We start from the raw sequence: 26316 nt of genomic DNA, 5'->3' as shown, positions 1-26316 counted from the left end.
GCAAACAACATACACCATGGAACTTCATTTTGAATGCTCTAAGTCAGTTGGTCCATCACTAAAGCAAAAGGATAACGGCTCAAAGTAGCTCCTTGATGTACACCTATGATGATTGGAAATTCTCCAGTTTCTCCATCTATAGTCATTACACTAGTCATCAGTCCATCATATATATCCTTAATGACATCAGTATACCTACTACATACACCATTTTTTTCTAAAACTCACCATAGAACCGCCCTAGGTACCCTATTATAGGCTTTTTCTAAGTCAATAAATACCATATGCAAGTCGCTCTTCTTTTCCCTAAAATTTTCCATTAATCTTCTTAAAATATATATAGCTTCTGTGGTAAATCTCCCAAGCATAAAACCAAATTGATTTTCTGAGAGCTTCCTTTCTAGCCTTAATCTTTGTTCAACTATCCTTTTCCATGGTTTCATTGTATGACTCATAAGTTTAATTACACGATAGTTATTACAATTTCGAATATCTACTTTATTTCTGTATATTGGTGCTAAAGTGTTTTTCATCCATTCATCTGACATTTTCTTAGTTTTTATAATTGAGTTGAATAAATTAGTTAATCATATAATTTCGTTATCACCTAAGCATTTCCAAACTTTAACTGGGATGTTATACGGTCCTAAAGCTTTTCCATTTTTCATTTTTTTAGTGCAAACTTAACTTCGTTAACTCTAATTTTGCGAATAAATCTCATATTTTTAGTCTTTTTCCCCATTTTTCAATTCTAAGTTTAAGCCTTCTATTTGGTTTTCATTAAACAACTTACTAAAGTAACTTCTCCATTTATCTTTTATGTCTTCGTCCTTAACCAAGACAATATCAACCTCACTTTTTATACATTTTACATTTTCTAAATCCTTACTCTTCCTTTCTCTAGCTTTAGTAAGTTTCAATATATCTCTTTCCCCTTCTTTTGTATCTAATATATCATACAAACTATTAAATGATCTGTGTTTAACTTCACTAATGGCCTTTCATGCATCTTTTCTCGCCTCTTTATACTTTTCAAAGTTATCCATGTTTCTACATTTTTTGTCACGTTTTATACCAAATTCTTTTTATCTTTACCAATTTTTGGCATCTTTATCCCACCATCAATTTTCTTTGCTATTCAAGAATCTTCCCCTTGATTCACCTAAAATCTCTTTTGCTATCTTTTTAATAGAGCTAACTGATCTACTCCAAAGAGTATTTATATCTCATCCTCTATAGTCCAATCCCCATTTTGATCATTTTACCTTCAAATTTTATTATATTTTCTCCCTTTAGGTTCCACCACCCAGTTCTCTTACACTGGTTCATTGTATCCTTTTTCTTCCATTTTTTTAATACATATATCTAACACTAAGACTCTATGTTGTGTGGTTAGGTTTTCACCTAGAATAACTTTACAATTCTTCCATGATAAACGATCTACCCTCCTAGTTTAAAAAAAAAAATCTATTTGACTTCTATTTTGTCCATTTTTAAAGGTTATTAAGTGTTATTCTCTCTTCTTAAAGCAAGTTTTCATTGTAATAAAATCATATGACATAGCAAAGTCTAAGATCATCTCCCCGGGCTCATTTTTGTCTCCATATCCATATCCTCTATGTATCCTTTCATAACCTTTATTATCCCTTCAAGCGTGTCCATATAGATCTCCTCCTATGAATATTTTCTCAATCCCTGGTATGCCTTGTATAATATTATCCATATCTTCCCAAAATTGTCTCTTAAGATTTTCTGCTAAACCTACTTAAGGAGCATAAGCACTAATGATATTTATTATCTCTTGCCCTAATACCATCTTGATTTTTATAATTCTATCCCCTACTTTTTTTACATCAACAACGCTATCTTTTAAGTTTTTATCTACAATAATTCCTACTCCATTCTTTTGTTTTTCTTTTCCAGTGTACCCAAGTTTATATCTAGATTTATCAATTTCTCTAGCTTTCTCTCCCAATCGCTTAGTTTCTTAAAGGCAAATTATATTAATTTTTATTCTAATCATTGTGTCCATAATTTCCATGTTTTTACCCATAAGTGTCCCTATATTCCAAGTTGCTAATCTAATCCTAGTTTCCTGAACTAGCTTCCTTACCTGCCCACATTCAGAATGATGCAGGAACCTTCGCATATTTGACACCATACTTGGGTGCTAACACGGCACATCGCTTCGGGCGAAGACCTAGCCCACCCTCACCACTTTTCGCTACATCAGATGGTATAAGTGCAACGCGTCACTCGTAGGGGACGCCCCGGCAAATATTCAGTAAGGATTCATATCATAGTGATCTGACAAATTTTACATTGGCTGTCAGCTACCTAACAGCACTCTTACACGATTTCTTAGCTCTACTTACCCTCCCAAAACCTCTAAAAGAAGTAATCAAAAGAGCCTCCAAAGAATCCAGGCTACCAAAAAGATCAAGCTTACTCCACACACACCAGGCTACAGAGCAATGCAAAAAAGGGAGAGAATTAGACTAACAGCTGCAAAAACACATCATCAGACATGTTCAGCCTCCTAACTTGCAACATATTTTGGTGTTGAGTTTATCAAGCAACCGAACCATAAATTGTTTCTAGCTTCCAAACTATGCTTAGCCAAAGATACGGGAATAGGATTTGGTAATGGTAACCAAGCCAGTAGACCTCAGCCTAGCCGAAAAGAAAAAATTAAAATTAAAAAATCATTAGGCCTCAAACCCTTCACCTTAATAAAGCAATCTTTCTTAGGAACAACGGTAATTAATGTAGAATTCATGCTCTTGCCAATCACTCCATTCATAAAGAAATTCCAGAAAACCTTAAATAAATTACTCTTCACAATATCCCTAGTCATTATCAAAGTCCTAACATCCTTCTTGGGTAAAAGACTGCTGTAACAAGCAGTGATATGTTTAGCAATCAAACCAGAACCCTGCATAATCTCCCCAAAATTGTTCTCCGGCACTTCAACCAAACTCTTCCACATCTTACCGCTAGCAACCCTGTGAAAAAAACTTAAGTTATCACCATCCTCACCTACCCATTTTGAGCACAACATAATCTTCTATTTCCAAATAATTTATCTTTTTCCAAACCAGCTCCTTTGATTCATTTTTAAAGGAAAGTCTTCCGCTAACCTGATCTTCACTCTTCAGACAATGACCCATCTTCCTCCAACTAGATAAGTTGTTGATCACCTTTAAAATGCTAACCTTCTGACCCTGCCACCACCAAGCATTCACCCATTCCATATGTTCAGAGTCTCCTTAACATTCCTCAACTCCATAACCTTCTAACCTTCCCATCCCTACACAGAACACTCAATCCAAGAACATTTCACACTGGACTGCTCGGGAAAGAATTGAATATTGCTTTTTAAATTTAAGAGGAAGATACACAAATACCCAAATTCCAATCAGGCTCCCTCAAATTTTGATCAATTGAATACTCTCTCTTTTCATAGAAAAAGAAGGGATTTTATTAAGAGAATAGAAGAGTACAAAAAATGAGCATAAGAAATCTCCTTTGAAAATAAAAGAACTAAAGGACATAAAGATTGAAACAGCAATATCCGCCAGTCACACTGCAGATCTGAAAAGGATAATCTTCTGAAGCAACCAGGAGCAAAAGCCAAAAACGAGGCCAAATGCTAGATCCATCCCAAAGCATGAAAGAATACATCTTCATTTCTGTGAAAATACATGCGTTCTGCTCCAACCAAATTCCTCACAAAACAGCAACAAACCTGCACCTCCACAACATTGAACCTCTCTACTCCCAAATCCAGCCAAAGAGAGCCAAAAGATCCTCCAATTACTCCAGGCACACCCAATTCTCTTCCAAAAAAATAAATAAATAAATAAATTATTCCACACCCTCCATGAGAAAGAGCAATGAAGAAACAAGTGAAACAAATTCTGGACTGACAACACGTGAGCAACATACATTCGGAGACAAAGCCTTAAAAGGCCTCCTACTCTGCAACAGATTGTACGTGTTGACTCTATTAAGAAATACCAACCAAATAAAACCCTTAATCTTAGACAGAACTTTGGCTTCCAAATAACACATTAAAGCATAAAAAAGATGTTTATACATGTCAAATGCTCAAAAAAAAAGTCTTGCAAGATTACTCCTAAGAATCAAGGACCCACAAGGGATAGTCCATCCATGAAGAAGGACAACTACCCTCCAATAAACATAAGGATATTAGATCCAAACCTACTGTTAGACAACCAGTTCATCTAAAAGCTTAAGCTTTTAGGTTGTGGACCAACAATGTATATCAAGTCATAACACTCCCCCACTCATGCAGCTCAACAGTACGTGGGAAGATAAAAACATGATAAATAACGCCCATTATAGGATGTACAATAATTTTTTAAACATCACACAATAAACGCAGGCAACAAGACTAGAACCCAGGACCTCCAGTAACCTGCTCTGATACCATGTTCGATTACCACTTTACCTAAAAGCTTAATCTCTTAAGTTGTGGGCCAACAATGCACATCAAGCTTTAACATTCCCCCGCACGTGCAGCCAGACAGCATGTGAAGAGAACACAATAAATAACACTCATTACAGGGAATAAATAATTTTTTAAACAGCACACAATAAAAATGGGCAAGGAGACTAGAGCACAGTACCTCCTAATAACCAGCACTAATACCATGCTAGATTACCACTTCACCTAAAAGCTTAAGCTATTAGGTTGGACCAACAATGTATATCAAGCAATAACACCTACCTATAATTAAGGGACCTAAGAGAAATCATCACAATCAAATAGGAGGAAATCGGTTCATAGTGCAAAGAGAGCAGCCTATACAAACGAGGACAGCCTGCACAAAAGAGGAAAAGAAGTGCAAAATGATGAGTCACCCACCCAAATGCATTCCCAAAACCGAATCCAGAACCCATTGCCCAGAATAAATTTAGTGTAAGGGATAAAAAGAAGTATCTGCAAAATAAACTTCCAAGGGCTCTCCGAAGAACATCTCAACCAACATTAGCATTCCGCCTATTTTCCCTATAAGCCATATCTACTTTTCATAAGGGAAGACTTCTCTAAAGGAAAACCTCAAAGCCATTTACCCATTAAAGCAATGTTTTTAGACACCAACCTACCAAGACCTGAACCTCCCTCCTCTTTAGACCTACAAACTAACTCCCAACTCACCAAATGATCTATAGAATACTTTAAACTTACTAATTTTAAACTTCATCTATCCACCTAAACGCCAATAGAGATCCGACTTTGGGATCCATCTAGAACCAACAATGAGTGCATGCTAATCTACGTCCAATGGAAGGGGGTGTTGGATTTCTACAGGCGGGGCCCATTCCCAAACAATGTGATATGAAGGGAAGGAAACATTCCCACCCCACCAACACCCCCCCCCCCCCCAAAACAAAAAAAAAGAAAGGAGCTTTGTCACATGTGCACTACATGCAAGGAAGGCAGTCAGGAGGAAATCATTTTCCTTCTTCTGATTCAAGAACAAAGGGGGGAAGCCTTCCCACTCATTATAAAAAAAATCCCTCCCATTTCCTCCCGGTTTCATACTCCTTTAAAGCTGTATTGCCCCTCCTAAAAGCAAATAGAAAGTGTATTAAACTAAAAAAAAAAAAAATTAATATGAATCATGCGCACAATAGTAATAAATATAACATTGTAATATGTATATATTAATTTTTTACAGAAAAATAAAAGAGAAACTTCATTAAAAAGCAGAAGAAAAAGTACAAAACAAGGAGAACAAGAAGTCCTATAACAAAAAAAAAAGGTAAAACTACATCATCTTAATACAGCACTCTCAATATATGCCAATATCTTGAAAAGAGCCCTTAAAACAGCCAGCACCATAAGAGAGAAGCCAAGTAACAAAACCTGCCCCAAATGAATCCCAATGGACAACTCTTCCCTAAAAGATTCTAGCATTTCTTTCCAGCCAACTTCTCCCCACAATACAGCACAGTGCTTATCTCCACAACCTTTTAGCATCCTTCCCTTTCCCAAACCAGAAAAAGCAATAACTAACGGATCTTGTACTGATTTTGGGCAAACCCACATTTCACCAAGCACCTCAAGAAGAGAATTTCACAAATCCCAAGCAAAAGAACAGTGAATAAACAAGTCAAAAATATCCTCTGAACTGTTTCCGCACATAAAACACATCCAGCGATAGAGCTTTAGAGGGCCTCCTACTCCACAACAGATTATTGGTGTTAACTCTATTACGGTCACCAATCAAACAAAACACCTTTATCTTAAAAGGAACTTTGGCCTCCCAAACACCCTGATAGAGAGAAAAGATTGCATGAATCTAGTAAGATGAGAAAAGAAAGAATTACAAGAATATTCCCCAAAGTGCACAAATACCAAACTCTACCATCACTCCTACTAGAGAACTGACAACCCTCCAGAAAAATGAATAAAGAGGACAGCTTCTCCACCTCTCTATCACTCAAATCCATTCTAAAACGACAGTCCCAAGAAGAAGCATCCCTCCCAATGGTAAGAAAAAAGGAAATCACACCATTATGACAAGAGGAAACGCAATATAACCAAGCAAAGGAATAATATATGCTCCGCCCCCCCCCCCCCCCCCCCCCCCCCCTCTCTCCAACCCATCAAAACATCTTCACACGACCTAATACAATTACCTCACCCAAATGGAACTTACCAAAGGAAGAAAAAGAGGATAAACCTGAAAAATATACCTTGATTTAAGCCAAGAAGCAAGACCTTGGGAAGATCCTTGCTGGAGAATAATCAAGAAGAGCTGGTCAAGGGATTGTTGGGTTAAGTTAGTAGTTTATCATGTGTTTAGTTTAATCAGAAGAGTATTTTGTGTATCTGGGGTCTTGTTTGTCTGTGTATTCTAGGAGTATGGTAGTAATGTAGTGTAGTTTTTGAGGTATATACGTAATTTATTATGAAGAGGATTTCTTATAAATAGTGTGTGAAAGCCATTTTGTAAGCAATTGTTGATGAAATTGAATTGAATTAAATGTGAGTTTTCCTCCTGGTATATCCTCTCTCCTCCCTTCCGCTTCCTCCCTTTCTTCTAATTTCACCATGCCTGCAGAATCTTGATGCTGCACCTGCATCATTTGGTATCAAAGCCCAACTTCGATCTCCATTCTTCCATTTCAATCCCCCCATCATCCCCTTCTCTCTTCTCTTCTGCCCTGTTCTTCTCCCTCTCTCTTCTTCTTCTCTTCTTCTAGTTTTCTCTCCTAATTCTCTCAATTCTATCTATTTCTGATTTCTTCTCTTCTTCTCCTCCTCTCTTCTTCTTCTTTCTTTTCTCTATTCTGACCCCTGTTTTGTCCCTAATCCACTGCTGCCCAGCAGCCTTCTACCCTCTTTCTTCTTCTCTGTTTCTCTTCTCCTTCTCTTCTTCTTCTTCATTGTCATCTTCATCTTCCATTCTCTATATTAATCACTCTCCCTCTCTGTTAGTTTCTCATCTCATCATCCTTTCTAAAATTTCACAAAAAAACAAAAACAAAAAACAAAAAACAAAAAACAAAAAAAAACAAAAACGCAGTTCTGCAGTTCTGAACTTCTCAGAAAATTCCAATTAAGTTCCATTTTTTAAAACCCTAATTTCCAGCCTAGATTTTACAACACCACCCACACCAACAAAAACAGAACCCCCAAAAACCCTAGACCCTGAAGTTTCTTCGCCATCCGACCATTGGAGGACTCCCACACACTGGCAGAATATTTCCCAGCCATTGGCCCTTCAAAACTCTAACTTCCTAATCTTTTTTCATCACACGACCACCACCACTGTAATACTCACTCCCTGATCTAGCATCACCTGGAGTTTTATCGCTGGAGGTGCCTCAACAGCAGCACACGCCCCCCACACACCGACAACCTGTGACAAGGAAACTTCCAGAGTGTTATGCAATTTGCAGTCTTGCAAAAAATTGCTTCAGCCACAAGATTTTGGATTTTCTCCACATTATTTTGATCTGCAAGGAGATATCCTGATCGTATGCAATATATTGCAAGCTAGCACGATAATTTGACACAAGACACCAGAAATTGAAGAATTATTGTACCATCAGCACTTTGGAGCGTGGATTTGTCACTGCCAGCAACAACAAATCAGTTTGCATCGCTGCGTTTGTGAGTTTTCTTTGTGAATTTGTTTCATTTTTTAGCATGAAAATCAATATCAAAGGTGAATTGAAGATACTTTTGAGAAATTGGGAGTAAGGCTTGTGGGAAAATTGTCTTAAGGCTTTTGGTGGTATATAGTTGCAGTATATATGAATAAATCCAGCAATATGGCAACAGCTTACTAAAAAGATGAATGGCTTTTGTCATACTCTGAGCATAATATCAGGCCATTCCATACCTTTCTTAAGTATAGGAAAAAAAGTATGCAAATTCATTGTTGATGGAAGATGTCCTATAAATGTGATTTCTAGAAAAGGAGTCATTCGTTTGCAACTTCATCTGGAACCCCATCCAAAGACTTACGACATATCTTGGATTGATAACACTACCATATATGTCTATGAAACAATGAAAGATGTTTGGTTTCTATCCAAATGGGAGACTATTTTGATAATGTTTGGTGTGACATCATACCCATGAACATTAGCCATGTACTCCTTGGTTCTCCTTCGTTGGATGATTTGAGTGCAACTCAAGGGCATGAGAACACGTCTTCCACTATGATGGAAAGAAAATCATTTTGAAGCCTGTTGTACCAACCAACCAGGACAAAAGATTATTGATCATGTCAAAGTTACTCAACTTGAAGATACTACAAGCAAGGAAATAAATGTGTTTGAAGAAATCCAAAGTCTTTCAAACATTCCTATTGTAGATTTTGATTCATTGAAGCTAATTTTCAAGTCAAGTCTATGGTGCTGCCAATGGAACGTGGTATCTTGTCTCATTCAAGCGTTGTTTTTCAAAGAGTCCAAGTTTGCTTCACTTTTGATCCTCCAACATTTCAAAATTTGAGGCCAAATTTTGATGTAGGACAAGAAGCAAGACCTTGGGAAGATCCTTGCTAAAATAATTAAGAAGAGTTGAGTCAAGGAATTATTAGGTTAAGTTAGTAGTTCATTATGTGTTTATTAATTAGTAGAGTATTATGCGTATTTGGGGGCTTGTTTGTAGTATTTGTGTATTCTAAGGGTATGTTTATAATGTAATGTAGTTTTAGGGGTTTATATGTAATTTCACGTAAAGAGGATTTCTCATAAACAGTGTGTGAAAGCCATGTTGTAAGCAGTTGTTGATAAATTTGAATTGAATCGAATGTGAGTTTTCCCTCAGTTACCTCCTCGCTCCTCCCTCCCTTCCTCTCTTCTAATTCCTCCATGGCTACAGATCCTTGATGCTGCCCCTGCATCACACCTCCAAGGACTTTCAAAAGAGCCTCCAACACCCCAATTAGCATCCAACCCATTATTTTGCAAGCCAAACTTTACTTTTTATTACTATGTGCCAAAGAGGATTCACCTCTAAGGGAAACCTCCACAACCATTTAGCCAGCAAAGAAGTGTTTTCAGACACCAAATTAGCACAACCCAACCAACCTTCTTCCTCAGACCTACACACCACCTCCCACTTAACCAAATGATCTCTCCTCTCCCCTGCACCTGACAAAAGAAAATCCCTCATAATCCACTCTATCTTTTCATATACCCTTCCCAAGATCCTAAAAAGAGGCAAAAAAATATAATGGAATATTCAAAGGGACGGTCTGAACAGAAGTAATTCTACCACCTAAAGAAAAAAAAGCTCTTTCCAACCATCCAATGACTTTAAAACCTCCTACAAAGCTAATGAACAAGGCTTTCCCACTCAAAGGAACTCCTAAATAGGTCAAAGGCCACTCTAAAACTCCACACTAAGCAAGGAGGTCATCCAAAATCCTCTCAGGACTAAAATTAACTTGCCCAACACCATTTTTTCCCAGATTAATTCTAAGACCAGAGACATTCAATTTTGCAGAATAGTTAGAATGCCAACAAAAAGAGTCAACATGATCATCTAAGAAAATAATGACATCACTGCAAACTGCAAATGAGACACTACAACCTCCTTACCCACCTTAAGTCAGAAACCCCCATCTACCCCTTATCTACAACCCTATCTATCATTCTCCTCAACACATTCATCACAAGGACAAAGGGCAAGGAAGAAATATTTAAGCTGGCAAGTGATAATCACTGAAAGGTAAGCAATTGAAACCCCCTAATCCAACTTCTCCACCTAACTCCAAAACCTTTCCTCCTAAGTACCCTATCAAAGAAATTCCAATTATATCTATCAAATGCCTTTTCATAATCTCATTTAAACACGATGCCACTCTTCTTCCTATAACGAACATCCTTCACAACCTCATTGTTGTGGAATAAAACATTGATTTATAATTCTGTAATCTCAGCTCAAAATCAAAATAGAGACCAAAAATTGATATTTTTTTAAAATGAAAATTGAAACAGAAAATTGAAATGGAAATGAAAAATGGTTCTGTTTCAGTCTGATTATTGGTCTGTCGTACACTCCTGCATAAAATTTGATTATGATTAATCAACAAAGAGATAACATCAGATAGCATCAAATATGTCAAAGTAGGTTGAATCATCTTCAAATCATCACGCATTTGCCTTTAAAATTAACAACTAACATTTATACTTACCAAAAAAATATGCAAAGAATATTAATAATTTATCTAATTATCTTGGTCTCATGTGCAGTCTCCGTCAATGAAATATTACAATATTACTAGGCACACTCAAATATCAGTAAACAACAATGTGACAGTTCAAACTAGCAGTGCATTTCAACACATAGAGTAATCCAAAATTTTATAGATTTATTTCTTAAGTTTCAATTTTCTCTATTTTATTAGCATAGGGAATCTAAAATTGAGCTCACCCATTATAGAGCTAGATCAAATCCAAAAATGTTGAAAAGCAGTAAAGATTTCAGAGTCAATACCTTTGAAAAAAGAAATAGTTGCAGGAGTGATCGTACTGACCCTGGGATCAGGGGGATCATCTTTCATAATGCTGCCCATACACCCAAGAGCAGGATTACTATCAACAATGGCAACATTCAACTTTTTTGTCAAAGGCATGCTTGCTGCAACCACACAATCAGTTATTATGTAGCTGAAAAATATTAACGTCAGTAAGATGAAATTGTATCTAGCATCACAACAGCATAAAAATATTCTAAGCATTGTTTTTGGTTTGTTTCCTCACCCTCTTGTACAGACTTTAGTGGTAAATCAGTAAACAATTAATGCTTAAGGTGTGGATTGCTTTTGGGGGGGAGGGGGGGAAGGTGAAGACATTGTTGTTGTTGGGAGGGAAAAAGAACAGATGGAAACCTTTATTTTAAAAATACATTAGAATATCAATAACATTGTAGGAGGGTTCTGAGAATCAGTAGCTCTGAAAAACCGGTAGATTGCCTGCAGGGGCCCCTGCATTTCAGCCCTGTACAACAAATAAAGATTGTGCCATAGTACGGGTCCGTGCAAAAGTCGTCGTAGGATTGATCTCTTGTTCGAGGGCAACTTGCCTCCATGGCAAGCTTCCTCTACCCTACCTATCTCCCCATATCATCTACCTGCCTTCAAGTGACATTACATCTTATGCTCTTCCGAATCTTTGTTTATCAAAAATAATAATAATAATAATCTAGAAGGACAATTTTTTACTTCAAAACTCTAATTTAGTAAGATAGCACTGCAAATTTGCAAGCCATTTCAACTCAAAAAGATAATCCCGTTCTGAATTTTCTTTAAACAACTACTAAAATGTACTCAAAAAGATACTTTTGGGCATAAATACTTTTTAAAATCAGAGTGTTGGAGTATTACCAACATAACATCTCAGCAAGATTAAGCTTCCCTAGAAAACCATATCTTCAAGACACTTCTTGACTGATATAGATGTTATATACACAGTTGGAGATTATTCAGGCTACAACAAGAATTTTTTATAATCAAAAGTTGCAACCTGCAAGCATGCTACACAATAATTCAGGCTGCAGTAGGAGATTACACCAACTAGCTCAAGAGCTGTCATAAAAATGTTCCGGATTGTGCTTATTATAAAATATTGGTACCGAAACAAATATTTAAAATATAATATAGATACATTTATACATTCATTAAAGTTATTGTGCCTTAATGCCTATTTGAATCTAAGGTATATTTTCATTCAATTATATCTATATCTTATAAGGTACCTAAAAAATAGGCAAAAGATTACTAACCCAAGGAACAAGCCAGGGCCATGCCAACCATGCCTCCTCCAATGATAGCAATGTCATATTGGTTAAACTTATTTGTTAAACCATGCTTCTCCTCATGCCCCTATGATGTTGAAACAAGATAATTATTCAATAAACATTTGACATAATTAAACTCTTGGAGGGATGATAATTGTTCAAAGAGTTGCACACCAAGTGAATGCAGAAACATCCAAAAAAAAATTAAACTAGAATCTCCTATTTGATGTTGAGTTAAAATAGTCCATAGATTTATAAAATCTGAAAGCTTTATTTGATATATGGTTTAAAACGAGGATTATTTTCTTCTTGTATTTGTTCCTTTCTAGTTTTTCTGGGATTTCTCAGTATCCCCTTGTATTCTTTTCCGTTATAAAGCATTCTGTTTCTATCCAAACCATCAACATTGACAACAACAATAATTATTAGGTGTTGTATGACATAAAGGAAACAGCATGAAAAAGCCAGGTAAACAACTCTGAATAAGTATATCCCATGAAATGGAGTATATACCAGTCCCACACAAGAATTTGAATATTTGATCAAATGAAACTTATGCAAAGGAAAATCAATGGCCATCAACTCATACATTGCAACATATTAGGTTGCATGCATGCATCATTTGCATAAATGATCGATTTGTTTGTATTTTAGTGGCTTTGACATCAAACCTGTGGTTTGCATTTCATCAAATCACCTGCATACTGGGAATTTAGACTTTTTTAAGAGTTGGAAAAGCTGGATATGGAACAAAACTCGGTGGTTTTTGCACCTTCAGCAATATTTAGCAATGGAACAATTTTAGCAAGACTAGCTTGTAATGGATTCTTGGCCCAGTGAAAGAGTGTACTTCAAAACTATCTATACTTTTGGGGAATTTGGTGGAAAGGAATGCTAAGTTTTTGAGGGATTTTCTCTTGAATGCAACTGGTATTTGGCTTCTCTTTGGGCTTATAGTGCAGGCTATTTTGCTTTCTGTATTTAGCTTATACTATTTTGGGCTACCGTTTTGACGATGTTAACCACAGTGGATTTATTAAGTTGATGCTAGTTTTTTATTTTATTTTTTTATGTTATTATGTTTGAGGACTTCTTGTTCCTTTCTATCAAAAAAAATTCTAAATATTGATTTTTAACTATTTTTAATGAATCCAAATGAGAGGTTTTTCATTATTTACACATAATAGGTATGCTTTGAAGTGAGCTGTGAGCCATCTTTGCTGCTCATTCTACTGCAGGCCCATAGATTTTTTTTGCTTTCCTTTCTATATGTATATATGCAACCACCAGTAGACAGGGAGGATCCATGCCACACTAGGAGACCTGTCGCCAATGACCAACGATCAAAGCGTCAGAAGAGAAAGGAAGGTGTGATACCTGACCATGGAGTTGCCCCATACAGATTGTTAGAGAGAGTACGAAAGAGAAAGGGGGTGGGTAAGATTTTTCTGATGAGTGACCGACTTTGGTAGTCCAGAAGAAGTATGAACAGAACACTACAGAGTCCAGAAGAACCGGATGAATGATGCTACATCATCGGGCAACAGATTCAGTGAATAGAATGACTTATCCTTCGACTGATTCATACAGAAACCACTTTTTCAACAGAGCTGCAAATCATATGATCGATTCATAATTTTCAGACATCCAATTTGGAACAAATTGCATATCTAAGCTACCACCACCTCCTATAAGACCTACTTCAGCTGCTTCCCTCGTACACAAATGACCTAAACAAGAAATTTGCTTGTCTTTACTTCAAAAATTTGCAGGAAACACATAGAGAGACAAGAGGTCTTTCAAAATCCAAGAAGAATTCCATTAAAATTCAAGGAGAAATCATTGAATTCGCCTAGAAGGCTCTTACATGGAATTACAGATTGTTTTGTTGTTAAACTCAATTCTAGGATTTTGAGTTATTGATTTATAGGAATTATTTGTTTGTCATGGCCTATTTTCCTTGGAATTATACTTGAATTCTTATAGAAGCTTTATCAATCTTAAATAGACATTTCACTAGAATTACCCCATGAACTGTAGAATTTTTGTGTAGAGTCATGCTTGAGTACGTTCTAGACATATAAAGTTGATTATAGCATATATGGATCTTCAGAATTACACTTGAACATTCTAGACAAACAATATGTTCTTCATGTGAACGTACTGATTTATTCCTTGTCCTTTTTTATATAGAAAAAATACATGTATTTTGTTATATGCTAACATTCCATGCCGAACCTAAAAGGCTTAACTTGCTCTGAACATGACATACTTGTATTTTGTGGTTGAATATGGAGTATATGAATCTGGAAGGTATGTAGGAATTTGAAGGCGACATGTGTACACTCGTGCAGTGGCTTTCACAAGTTTGGGATAGTGTATAAAGGAATATGCACTTCACAATGTGCTAGCATGACGCATTTTTTGGGAACAAAAAGCCACATCTAGAGTCCCACAACAAATAGTGTGATAACTAATAAGGGAGTGCGTGCAGAGGGATAAACTGGTGAAGTACGCACTCATATGGCCACATCTAGAGTCCCACAACAAATAGTGCCATAACTCATAAGGGAGTGCGTGCAGAGGGATAAACTGGTGAAGTACGCACTCATATGGCCACATCTAGAGTCCCACAACAAATAGTGTCATAACTCGTAAGGGAGTGCATGCAGAGGGATAAACTGGTGAAGTACGTATTTATATGCTTATGATTCAGAGCTCTGGATGGGTTTCACAGTTACCCACATCATGTTCATGTTCAAACAATAAGCAATAAGACAAGTACACATTACTTGAGTGTTACTTATATTTTAATCTGGTATTTTGTACTTTAATGTGTTGGCGAGAGTTATTTCTCTTAAATTATACTGTTCTCATTTGCACTTGCATGTAGATAGAGTAATTCTCAGAGCAAGTGAGTTGACTCATTCTTTGGATGGTAACATTCTAAGTTCCATTGAGCACAAGTGTCAAACAGGGTAAAATAACCAAGATGGAGTTTTGGGTAGCCTTCTACCACAGAGGTTTGCTTGGTTTCATAGTAAACACTTGTAAATAAAAAGTAATGTATGTGTACAGACATGGTAGTGTTACCTCTTACATGTGAAGTCAAATTATGCATGTTAATCTTCTTAAAGTTGTGCTTTGACTTTTTTTATTTTTCATAATCCTTCATGACTGTCTACTTACTATCCTGTCTTGGGGTGCATTTAGGGTCTCAGGATAAGTTTGTGCAGTTTAGTATCAATTTCTATAAGTTTAAGCAAGTGACATTATATAACTATAACAAACTACACACTTTCCTGCATCAGTAAACTTTTCATGTGGTTGGAATCAAGGTCTTAAATTTCGATTTCGACTCAAATTTCGAAGCTCCAAAAGTACAGAAATTTTGACGGAAATTTCGATTTCGATGTCAATTTCGATTTCGATTTGAAAAAATAATGGAAACTAGTAGCAAAGCATGGAATTCTTTGTGAAACTTTAGAAATGGTTAACAAACATAATAATATAAGTTTTAAGACTAATATATTACAAATTAAATACACCTATGTTTTGTATGAGGTCCAAAAGTTGTAAAATAGTATGCGTATCCAACATGTTTGTAAGATAATGTACATTAAACATATTCAATTAATGCAAATGAAATTCATAAATCAATTAAATATTATTTATTATACAAATATTGATAATTTAGACATGAATGGTTAAATAAAATATTACTACAAGTTTATTTTTTCATATAATTTCAAAAGCCCTTGTGATAACCTTTTGTTTCAATAAAATAAATTAAAAGAGAAATTTTACTTCACTCTTGAATCTCTCATTTGAATTTCGACGAAATTTCATAGCATAGTTAAAATTTCAACAAATTTCGCTAAAATTTCGAGGTTTCAATAAATTTCAGATGATTCATTGAGATTTCGACGGAAATCAACTGCCATTTGGGTTTTGAGGGTGACAAAAATTGGAAATTCGACGAAAATTTTGACAATTTCATGGAAATTTAAGACCATGGTTGGAATGAACAATCCCTATTCACAAAACCCATAGAAATGTAGCGTTTGGCTATGGTGTGAATAGTAAATGTTAAATTTAAGCCTAGCAGTTGGACTCTTGAGAATTATAAAGGCTCAATGTGAGAAAAAATTTTCGATTTCCATGGAGGTTGATTGGCCACCTACCTCACCTCCTGAACTTCTTAAAGTGGATTCCAATTATCTGTTCTCATAAACACATATATTTATAGTAAAAAAAAGAAGTTGAGTAGAAAAAGTATATGATATCATGAAAAAAGACACTTTTTATCTCCCAAGAACTTAGAAAAGAGGAATAATCCATTCGTGACAAAAAGGGGTGGAGGGAATTAATATATGCTGTTATGGTCTGTTAGAACATGTGGAAATAGCTAAACTGATTGCAGAAAGCATAGAAAAACATCTTGTAATGTATTTAACCAGAAAATTGGTTATGCTACTGCAAAAGTATCTACTTTTCATGGAATCTTAGGTGTCGAAAGTGTGGATCATATATGAATATTGTAAAGGTAGATGCAGCTCTATTATTCAAATTGAAAACAAGGAGTCCACTGCAGCCATAATGCCAGTGAGAAAAGCAACAAAAGGTCCAAATGGTCCAGTATAAAGGATATTTCTATTTAAATTCTAGTAGAAAACTATCTTAAAGATGCCACAACGCACTGGCTTTGATTGAACAGTCTGGCAGAGCCAATTTAGAGGAAGGGCATGAAGTAGCATTTTTTACCTAAAATTAAGGTAAGCTAAGTGAAGATTTCTCTGATAGATATTATTGAGATTTTTTTTTTTGTAAAACAAGAAATTTATTTATGAAGAATAATAAAAAAGAAAAATGCAGAGACAAGTATGAGATATATCCTAAATACTTAAAGTACTAATCACAGTTACCATCATTGCCCTCAAAATTAAGAAACAGCATGGAAGAGGGGAAAAAAAAAAAGGCAGAAATATTGAGAAGTGAAGGGTTTTCTTTTTTCTTTTTTCCTTTTTTTCTGTTTTATCAACTGAGAAATTTATTGGAGTACTTAATTAAAACCTTGATAAAATGCATATGAACTTTAGGGAAACAGTTACAAGAAATGAAAATGAAAGGGTACTAATGAAAAGGAGTTGACTAAGATTGTTGAAAAAATTGCATAATCCCTCGCAAAAAAGGAATTGTTCGAAAGAATAATTCAATTTTAAGGTTACTTTTGGTTTGCGGAATGTCTATTCTCAGGAATAGATTAGTTTTATTAGATTAATCATAGTTAGTTATATAAGAAATTATGTTGTTACTATAAAGCAAATAAAAATATGAAACATTTTATGAGTTCATAACAAGGAATAGACAAGGAATAAATATCCCCAAATTTCAATATGGAGATGTCTATTCCTTTCTTATTTAATGTTGAATGAAATACTTAGGAATATGTAAGGAATAACAATTCCCTTGATTTCCAAAATTTAAACTATATTCCATCTTATTCAAAGGAACGACCATTACAACAAACCAAACGAGCCGTGAGTGTTTGGTTAAAATGTTGTAAACTAGACCCAGATTTACGTTTACAAGTTAACAATGAAAATAAAGCTCATTTTACCATAATCATAGAACCTGAAAATTTTAAGCTATAAAGAAAATTGGAGGAGAAGAACGAACATTTAACAGAAAACAAAGAAAACCACAGTTCTAAAATCATGAAAATCATTACACTGTTTGGTTCACCACAAGTAGAAGTAGATACTTCGGCAGCTACACCAGTACAAAAAGTCTTCTGCGGAACCTTCAGTCCGTAAATATTCAAAGCAAGTTTTCTTGCGATCACCCTATTTCCAGAAACTAATGCATTAGAGCACAACCACAAGATGTCTGCCTCGTATAACCATGTATAGAATAAGTGAATGTGAAACAACTGATTGCACATTTTATCAAAATAAGCATTAATTTTAATAGTCCAGCTAAAAAGGGAATTTGAATTAAAAGCTACATGGTTTTACTGAAAAAAATTTAACATGGTTTTACTGAATATGATCAAATTGTCAACCACATGGCGTTGCAAAATTGAACAGAGAAACACAGACATATTCAGCAAGATTGACAATTCCGAACATTTTTTTGTTTGCCAATGTTTTCCGTACCAGCAATGGAAGAAATTAAAAAAAAAACCTCAAAATGCAAAACAATTATCCTCAGACTGCATCGATCGCGGAAACAGAAATACCTATTCATTCTTGGGTTTGTTCGAAGCAGGAGCTGAGTACCTGATTCTGAAATCGAGAGAGAGAGAGAGAGAGAGTGCCACTAAGTTAGAGTTTCCCCCGTTTTATCTTTAATTTTAAATAATTTATTTTCCGTAATCTATTTCTTGGCTCAGCGAGATTTGATTTCTATTTTGATGCTAACAAACTACCAGTATTTTATGTGTGCATTTAGTATATAAACAAATTTTTATTTCAGTATATACATAAGATACAAAAAAATGAAAGTCAGCAGGAACTTAAAGTTCACATCAATCTGGCGCATTCCATGAAACTAAAGAGTAAGACAAAAGAAAACATACATTTTCTATTGTAATTGCATTTATTTTTATATTTTGATCTATAATAATACATTACATGCATGATGTGAATAGATAGTTCAGAACAACCATAGATAAATCCTAAAGACCAACACTTTACACAGAAATTTATTTCTTCGATAACTAACTAGTTTGGGTTAAAGATTAGGGTTAAAATGAAGTTTACAAATTTAGTCGACCGATACCAGATTTTTGCAACAAATTAAAAAGTTTAAAGACCATAAATTGACTTTAAGTCCCAAATTATCACATGAAAAGTCCCTATAGTGTTAGAATCAATTATCATGTGAATAGGGATAACTTCATAAGAAGAATAGGGTTAAATTGCACAAGTTTGGTGTGTTTGGTCTATCGAAGCCCAACACACAGAGAACTTCGGTCAAGCGAAGTTCCCAAAGGTCAAAACTTTGACCAGTCGGTCGACCGACCAAGAATGTACTCCAACTCCCTAGTCGACCGAACCTCCTAGGGGTCAACAAGTTGACTCTTCGATCGACCGACCAGAAATGAGCTGAAACGCTCTGGTTGACCGAACCACCTCGGGGGATGTCCCAATTGTCTGGTCGACCAAACCTTTAAGTTCAAAAGACCTTGGTTGACCAAACCTCGGAGATAAAAAATCGCCTCAAGTCTGGTCGACCGAACTCGTATTCAAATTCTCCCTGGTTAACCAAACTAGGCACCACGGTCGACCGAACCATCAAGATGGTCGATTGACCCTCTCAGGTTGCCCAATTTTTTACAAATTTAAACGAGATTAATTTTAATTAAACATCATTAATCTTTTTATAAAATGACCTTTGTATCCCCAACGGTCATATTTTTCCCTAAGTCTATATATACCCCTTCATTTGTCTTAATTAGGGTGAGATTAGCAAAATCATTAAGAAAATTTTCTCTCAAATTTTTATATTCATTTTGGTCATATTCTTTCAATCTTTTTCAAAGTATACTACTCATACTTCCTCTCTCTTTTACATATCTTTGAAAAAATCATTTTGAAAGAGAGCACTTAAAACCTTGGGCATTTATTTTCTTCAAAGCTTATACTCTCACTTATTCTTTGTTTGTGAAAATTTATTTTTGAGAGTTAGCTGCTTGGATCTCTCATATGTTTTATTGATAAATATCATTGGGAGAAAATTTTTATTAATTATTTTTGAAAGACTTGAGCACGTATAACTTGTGCTAGAAAAGTCTTATTGCAATCGTGCTTACACTCACACATACTATTTTGCAAGTTTATTTGTAAGTAAACAAAAACCCTAGATTCTCCTATGCTTTATTTGAGAAAAACATATTTGGAGAAATATTCTGTTAGGATTTAAATCCTTGAGCATCCATTATATATATTTTTATTTAAGGATTATTTTTAGCAAGAAAATCACATACTCATACTGAACTTATTTTCACATCATACGTGAGTGTATCTTGAGTTGTATCGTTGTACACATCTGCTTAGTGTAAGAAGCACATTTGGTTGTACACAAAAATTTGTATTTTATTATTGTATTCCAGGCAAGGGCCTGAAGAGGAAGACTAGCCTTGTCAAATAGTCCCGAATTGACTTAGATCCGGTTAGTAAAATTAGGTGCACCATCCTGGTAAGGTATAGGTTGAGGTCGGCCCCGTTAATTGACTTGATTGTAACTGGTACCACTCCACTCGTTAAGTAAGTGAGCATTAGTGAAATCCTTGTGCTGGTGAGCCAAGGCGGGGACGTAGGCGCAATTGGCTGAACCCCGATAACATATTCTGTGTCGACTCACTCTTTCCCTATACTCTTTATATTTCTGCAATTTAATTTATGCACATGTATGTTTATATTTGAATAGTTATATAAATATTGTGCATGCTTTAAATACTGTAAATGATTTGAAAATATCGAGTCTACTGCATCTATTTTATATATCTGCTCAGTATTATTTAGTTAGGGTATTGGTATGTGCTTAGACAGACCCTAGGTTGGGAATTACTGATTATGGAATTGAAATCAACCTAGGAAATTTTAATTACCCAATTCACCCCCCCTCTTGGGTATACACCAAAGCTAACATTAAAAGTTTAGGCAAATCGAGTGTTGACGCGTGTCAAGGCAAATATCGCTAGACCAAGCAACAAGATTTGCCTAGGAAATGAAACGGTCGATGATGCATGGCAAATCTCGCTGCTTGGTCCAGCGAGATTTGCCTTGACTGCCTCCAACTCCTCCTTTCTCCTTCGTTTCACTCGCAAACCCACAGAAGGGATAGGGATTAGAGTCTGATAGGGAGGAGGACAGCAGCAGCAGCAAGTGATCGTTCGGGGAGTTTTGCAGGCGACCATTCAAGTAAACTATAAAAGGGTAGAAATGGGATATGTATTTTACCCTAAATCTATTTTATTTGCATTGAATCTTCTTGATTTTTTCGTGGTCGTTCGTATTGAAGATTTGTTATTATAGATTCACAATATAGTATTTTGTTTTCGATTTGTTGTTTGGAAGGTGCATCCCGAACCCTTATCTAAGATAAGACTTTTATTTCATTATTTGTATTTTATTAAATTAAAATTGTCATATATTGATTTATTATGTATTGTTGAGTAAATTCATCTCCATCTCCATGAATATTACACTGCCTATAAAAATTTCCAAAATATATATATTTTATCATCTCAAATTTTGAATACAACAGATTGAATATGGTAGTTTGAATATGCTTGAGCTTTACATTTATTCTCAATATATAATTCTTCATTAGGGTTGAAAATTTTATATGTATATTTTTAATCAACAATCAATCACAAATATTTTAATATTAATTGTAATAAATATCTATCCTTAAATTATGTTCAATTAAGTTGTAAACTAAGACGAGATAAGTTTTTGCTTCGGACATTGAAGTTGTTAAAATTTTAAAAATTATTATTTTTATTGTGACTTAATGGATTCATAAAATTTGACACTGATATATGGAAAGAATGCAAAAATGAATAAATAAATAAATAAAAATCGATGCATAATGCAGTAATATGTTGTCTTGGAACCTACTTGTTGTGTTTTGGAACATGTCTTTTTTTCAGATTTGAATTCTATTGAGTTCGTATAAATTTATTTCAACATATATAGTATATATATTATATGTTATTCAACTTCACATAAAATTAAATTTAAGATCTGAATATTAACAATTATACTATCATGATTTGTTTGATTTGTAAGTATAGAATTAAATTGTATAATTATATATATTATATAATTTTTCATTTTATATCACTCCCTATTTATTTTATTGTAAATTATTAAATATTATGTTAAGATTATAGGTGCATAGGTTGCAGCTATTAGGTAGGAGGGAGTGAGAGATGTTGCTGTAAATAGTTACAAATAAATTGCAAGTGTTGAGGTTGAGATATGGACATAATAAATAAAAGGGTGGTGTTCTAGGAGAAGGTAGAGAGACATAAGCATCAAGCCAGGCTGTTCTTTGAGATTTGAAACCCACACAGAAGACATTAAATAAGCAATATAAAAATTAAAAATATTTTGTATAGTTAATTATAATTATTGCATAATTTGCATTCAATCAAGCAGAGCCATAGGCATAAATCTATAACGAATATATATATATATATATATATATATATAAATAAAAAACCTAGCTGCTCTTGATAAATTTAAATAAAAAATAAATAACTATTTGAAAAACTAATTCTTAAATAAATTGACTAATAAATATTAGTTAATAATTTTAAACAAGTATACTTATACATGTTTACAAATATACATATGAAATCTCACATTCACGTGCACATATGTGTATTGTTGTTAAATAGGAAGTAATAACAAAAATTAATAACGAATATACATTTGAATATACTGTGTAGGCATGATTAATCTAGAACGTCAACTGCATGATTAATGCAATATTGTGAAATGCATGCTGGTAGGGGATTAGAAGTGCATGCTGATTGAATTGAGTGCCACCTGCATGGTAGTTTCAGTGACTTGTGAATTGCATGCAGTAGAAACTCATAAGATATCTGGTGCATAGTTTGTGATATTGTAGGATGAGAAAATGTTCTGTTTATAGACGGTATGCTGCCGAATTTTTTATAAAATTTTTCCCACCCAAAATATTCAAAGTGTATAAACCATGTGCCACATGATTAACAAATGTTGCATGCTAAAGCTGTTATGCATAAGCCTTAACTAAAAAGGCGCAAAAAGCGTTCTTTTTTTGTAAAAAAGCGTTGACCTCAGTATGTAATGCATTACCCTTTTTCGAATATGGTATTTTAGATTGAGCCTCAATGCGTTTTAAGCATGCCTTATGTTGAGGCGAGCCTCGATTGAGCCTTGTAAAATATTAAAAAATATTATTAACAAAAATTAATAACAAATATATAGTTGAATATACTGTGTTCCGGTGACAGTGTTTTGTGCATGGTTCGTTATATATAGAATGAGAAAATGTTCTATTTATAGATGGCATGCTGCCGAATTTTTTTATATAATTTTTCCCACCCAAAATATTCAAAGTGTATAGACCATGTGCCGAATGATTAACAGATGTTGCATGCTAGACTTTATTTTAAAGGATTACTGCATAATTAATGTAGTCATGATTATAATTAATTAGCCTACCATGAATGAAAAGAATTATTATGTCATATTCTTACATATACAATTTTGTTTTTTGTAGGTTTTTTCTATTTCCCGAGGGTCGATCTAAGTGGCAGGAAGCTCAAGCAGTGTTCCAGTGACGGTGTTGTTGTATATAGGGGGAAATTATCACCAGAGTAGAAGGTGTTAGTTATAGTACTCAGCTGGTTCAACCAATTCGAATTGGCCATAGGTGTAAATTAAATAAACTGTATTCGAAGATATACAAATATTTGCATATTGATCCAGATCAATATGCATTACAGGTGATCACAAAATACCCTATGCGAGACTTCAATGGTACAGTCTTCTATGAGATTGTTCCTGTAACTAATGATTACACTCTACGCATTGTGTTGGATGCACACTGCGTAAGTCCGACTTATTTAACTATGTAGTTATATGTCAAAATCATTCCTCAAATGGGTGTCACCCTGGATAGGTAGCTGGGGGCGCCGCTGGAGCATTTAGCTGAAGTGGAGGAAGAGACCCAACAAACACGTTATATTGATATAAGTGCGGAGGTTGGTGGTATTCCTATGGTCGATTTCAATGAATGTCTGGGATCTTCATTCAAGTCGCCGACGTACGAAACACCCGTTCTTGACATGGATAATCAGGGAGGTTGTGAAAAAATTCCGACAGAGGGTCTAGGATCGTTGTTCGCCATTGCGTACGACCCATTAGACAAGGGGATGAACATTACAAATGATGTTAATCTTCAAGATGATGACACGTACGAGCAGGAAACGAGTGAAGGGTTAATTGAGTTCCTTGATGAAGTGAACCCACCCCTTGGTGAACTGAATGATGCCACGTACGACGCCCAGTTTATGGACGAACCTTCGATATACGGTTATATTGATGTAGATGCTACAGATTTAATTGTGGAAGAGGAGTTTCCTATATGGGCGACTCGTTGGGATGAATCCTCTAAGCTGAGTAGGGGAATGCTATTCGGGTCAAAGGATCAATTGATAGTGGCAGTGCAAATGTATCACGCTCGAACCCACTATGACTTCCACGTTGTGCGATCTACCCCAGTGTTATGCGTTGTTAGGTGTAAGAAGATCGATTGCGGATGGAGAGTGCGTGCAATATATCGGATGAAACACTGATTATTCAAAATCACCCAATATGGTGGTCTGCACACGTGTTTGAACGAACTTCTCTTACAAGACCATAACCAAATCACATTGTCCCTCATTGCTAAGGAGATAGTGACTATGATAAGGAGAGATGCGTCAACATCAATCACCATATTGAAAGAGTTTATAGATTGTTGCTTCGGCTATTTAATCTTGTGTAAGAAGGTTTGGTTGGGCAAATAGAAGCAATTGCCCAAGTATTCGGCGATTGGGAGTGTTGGAATTGGTGTATTTCCAAGAGGGGGGTGAATTAGGTATTTAAAAAATTTCTTCCTAGGTCTAATTAACCAGAAGCAGTAATACACAACCTAGGGTCTGTCTATGTAATCCCAATCACCCTAGTAAATAACTGAACAAGTATTTAAACAATTAAAGCTGACTTAGTATTTCTCAATCATTCACAATATTAAAAACATGGACATTCAAGTGCAGAAAATAAATTGCGGAAATTAAAATCAGACACAAGAAATGTTATTGGGGTTCAACCAATACTGCCTACGCCCTCGCTTCTAGCTCGCAAGCTCGAGGATTCCACTATTGCTCACTTAATGGGTGGAGCAGCACCATATACAATACCAGGTCAAATTATCAGGGCTGACATCAACCTTTACAATCAATCCTTATGAGCTAGATTAACACCCACTCAGGCCATGCCTGGAATACAACAGATATTCAACTTAAATTTCGTGTACAATATATGTGCTTCTCCAACAAGTAGATATGTACCAATATGCACAATCAATCACACTTTAGTATGATATGGATGTATAAGCTCAGTGAAGTCTAAATGCCAACTCTCAGTTATATGCAACAATAACAATTTATATGTGAGAGTGGTGTGAATATATCTTTGAGTTAAAAAATATGTATGTCAATCACAAGCAATAACCTTAAAGATCTCAAGAGCACACTCAAATATTTCTAGGACAAATATCAAGTATAAAATATAGGAGATATTTGAAATCAAACTTGTTTGAAAAGTATTTCACAGATGCACCAAAACAAGCTCAAGAATCTTACAACACAAATGCAAGACTCTCAAGCCTTTGAGAGTTATTCCCAATGAAGACTTATGAATTAAATCACAAGGGAACACTCAAGCTTACTCTCAATAAAATCAATTATCAATCAAGCAATTTGAGAGTGTAAGCTAATATGAATAATCTCCAAAATATTCTTACCAAATGATTTTAGTAAGAAGGATTAGTGAGACTAGGATATTTGGTTTGTATATGAGAAAATAAGGATTTGGAAATTTAGAGAATTTTTGGCTAATGATGTTTTCTAATCTGTCACTAATCAAACCAAATGAGGGAGTATATATAGACACTCCAAAAAATATAACCGTTTGGGAATCATCTGGTATTTTTGAAAAAGTTTAAGTAAGGTTAATAAAAAATAACCCCTGTTTTACCTCAGTAAAAATTGGGCAACCCGAAAGTTTTGGTCAACCATATTCAAGGTTCGGTCGACCGTATTGCTGAGTTCGGTCAACCATGGCCATTTTGAATTGGAGATATGGTCCACCGTATTAAGGCGATTTTGAATCGTTCGAGGTTCGGTCGACCAACAAAGAGGATGGTCAACTACTCATACAGTTCAGTCGACCGTGGCCAAAGAGAACTCAAAT

General features: G+C 35.0%; 1 protein-coding gene across 3 annotated transcripts in view; it reads right to left on the bottom strand.

The window, feature by feature from the left end:
- LOC131152154 (uncharacterized) overlaps window positions 1-18660 on the bottom strand; it is a 74023-nt gene extending 55363 nt beyond the window's left edge. For all 3 annotated transcript variants that reach the window (XM_058103838.1, XM_058103836.1, XM_058103837.1), the window contains exons 1-4: window positions 18537-18660; window positions 18027-18141; window positions 12281-12380; window positions 10994-11137 (exon numbers count right to left, since the gene is read on the bottom strand). In XM_058103838.1, coding sequence (XP_057959821.1) covers window positions 10994-11137; window positions 12281-12380; window positions 18027-18141; window positions 18537-18544 — 367 coding nt within the window. In that variant the 5' untranslated portion in view covers window positions 18545-18660. The remainder of the gene's footprint in view (window positions 1-10993; window positions 11138-12280; window positions 12381-18026; window positions 18142-18536) is intronic.
- Window positions 18661-26316: the final 7656 nt, after the last annotated feature.

The sequence above is a fragment of the Malania oleifera genome, chromosome 3 (genome assembly GCF_029873635.1).
Source record: "Malania oleifera isolate guangnan ecotype guangnan chromosome 3, ASM2987363v1, whole genome shotgun sequence".
Taxonomy (NCBI): Eukaryota; Viridiplantae; Streptophyta; class Magnoliopsida; order Santalales; family Ximeniaceae; genus Malania; species Malania oleifera.
Note: the sequence above shows the minus strand (reverse complement) of the source record. Positions and strands in the feature narration are given on the sequence as shown.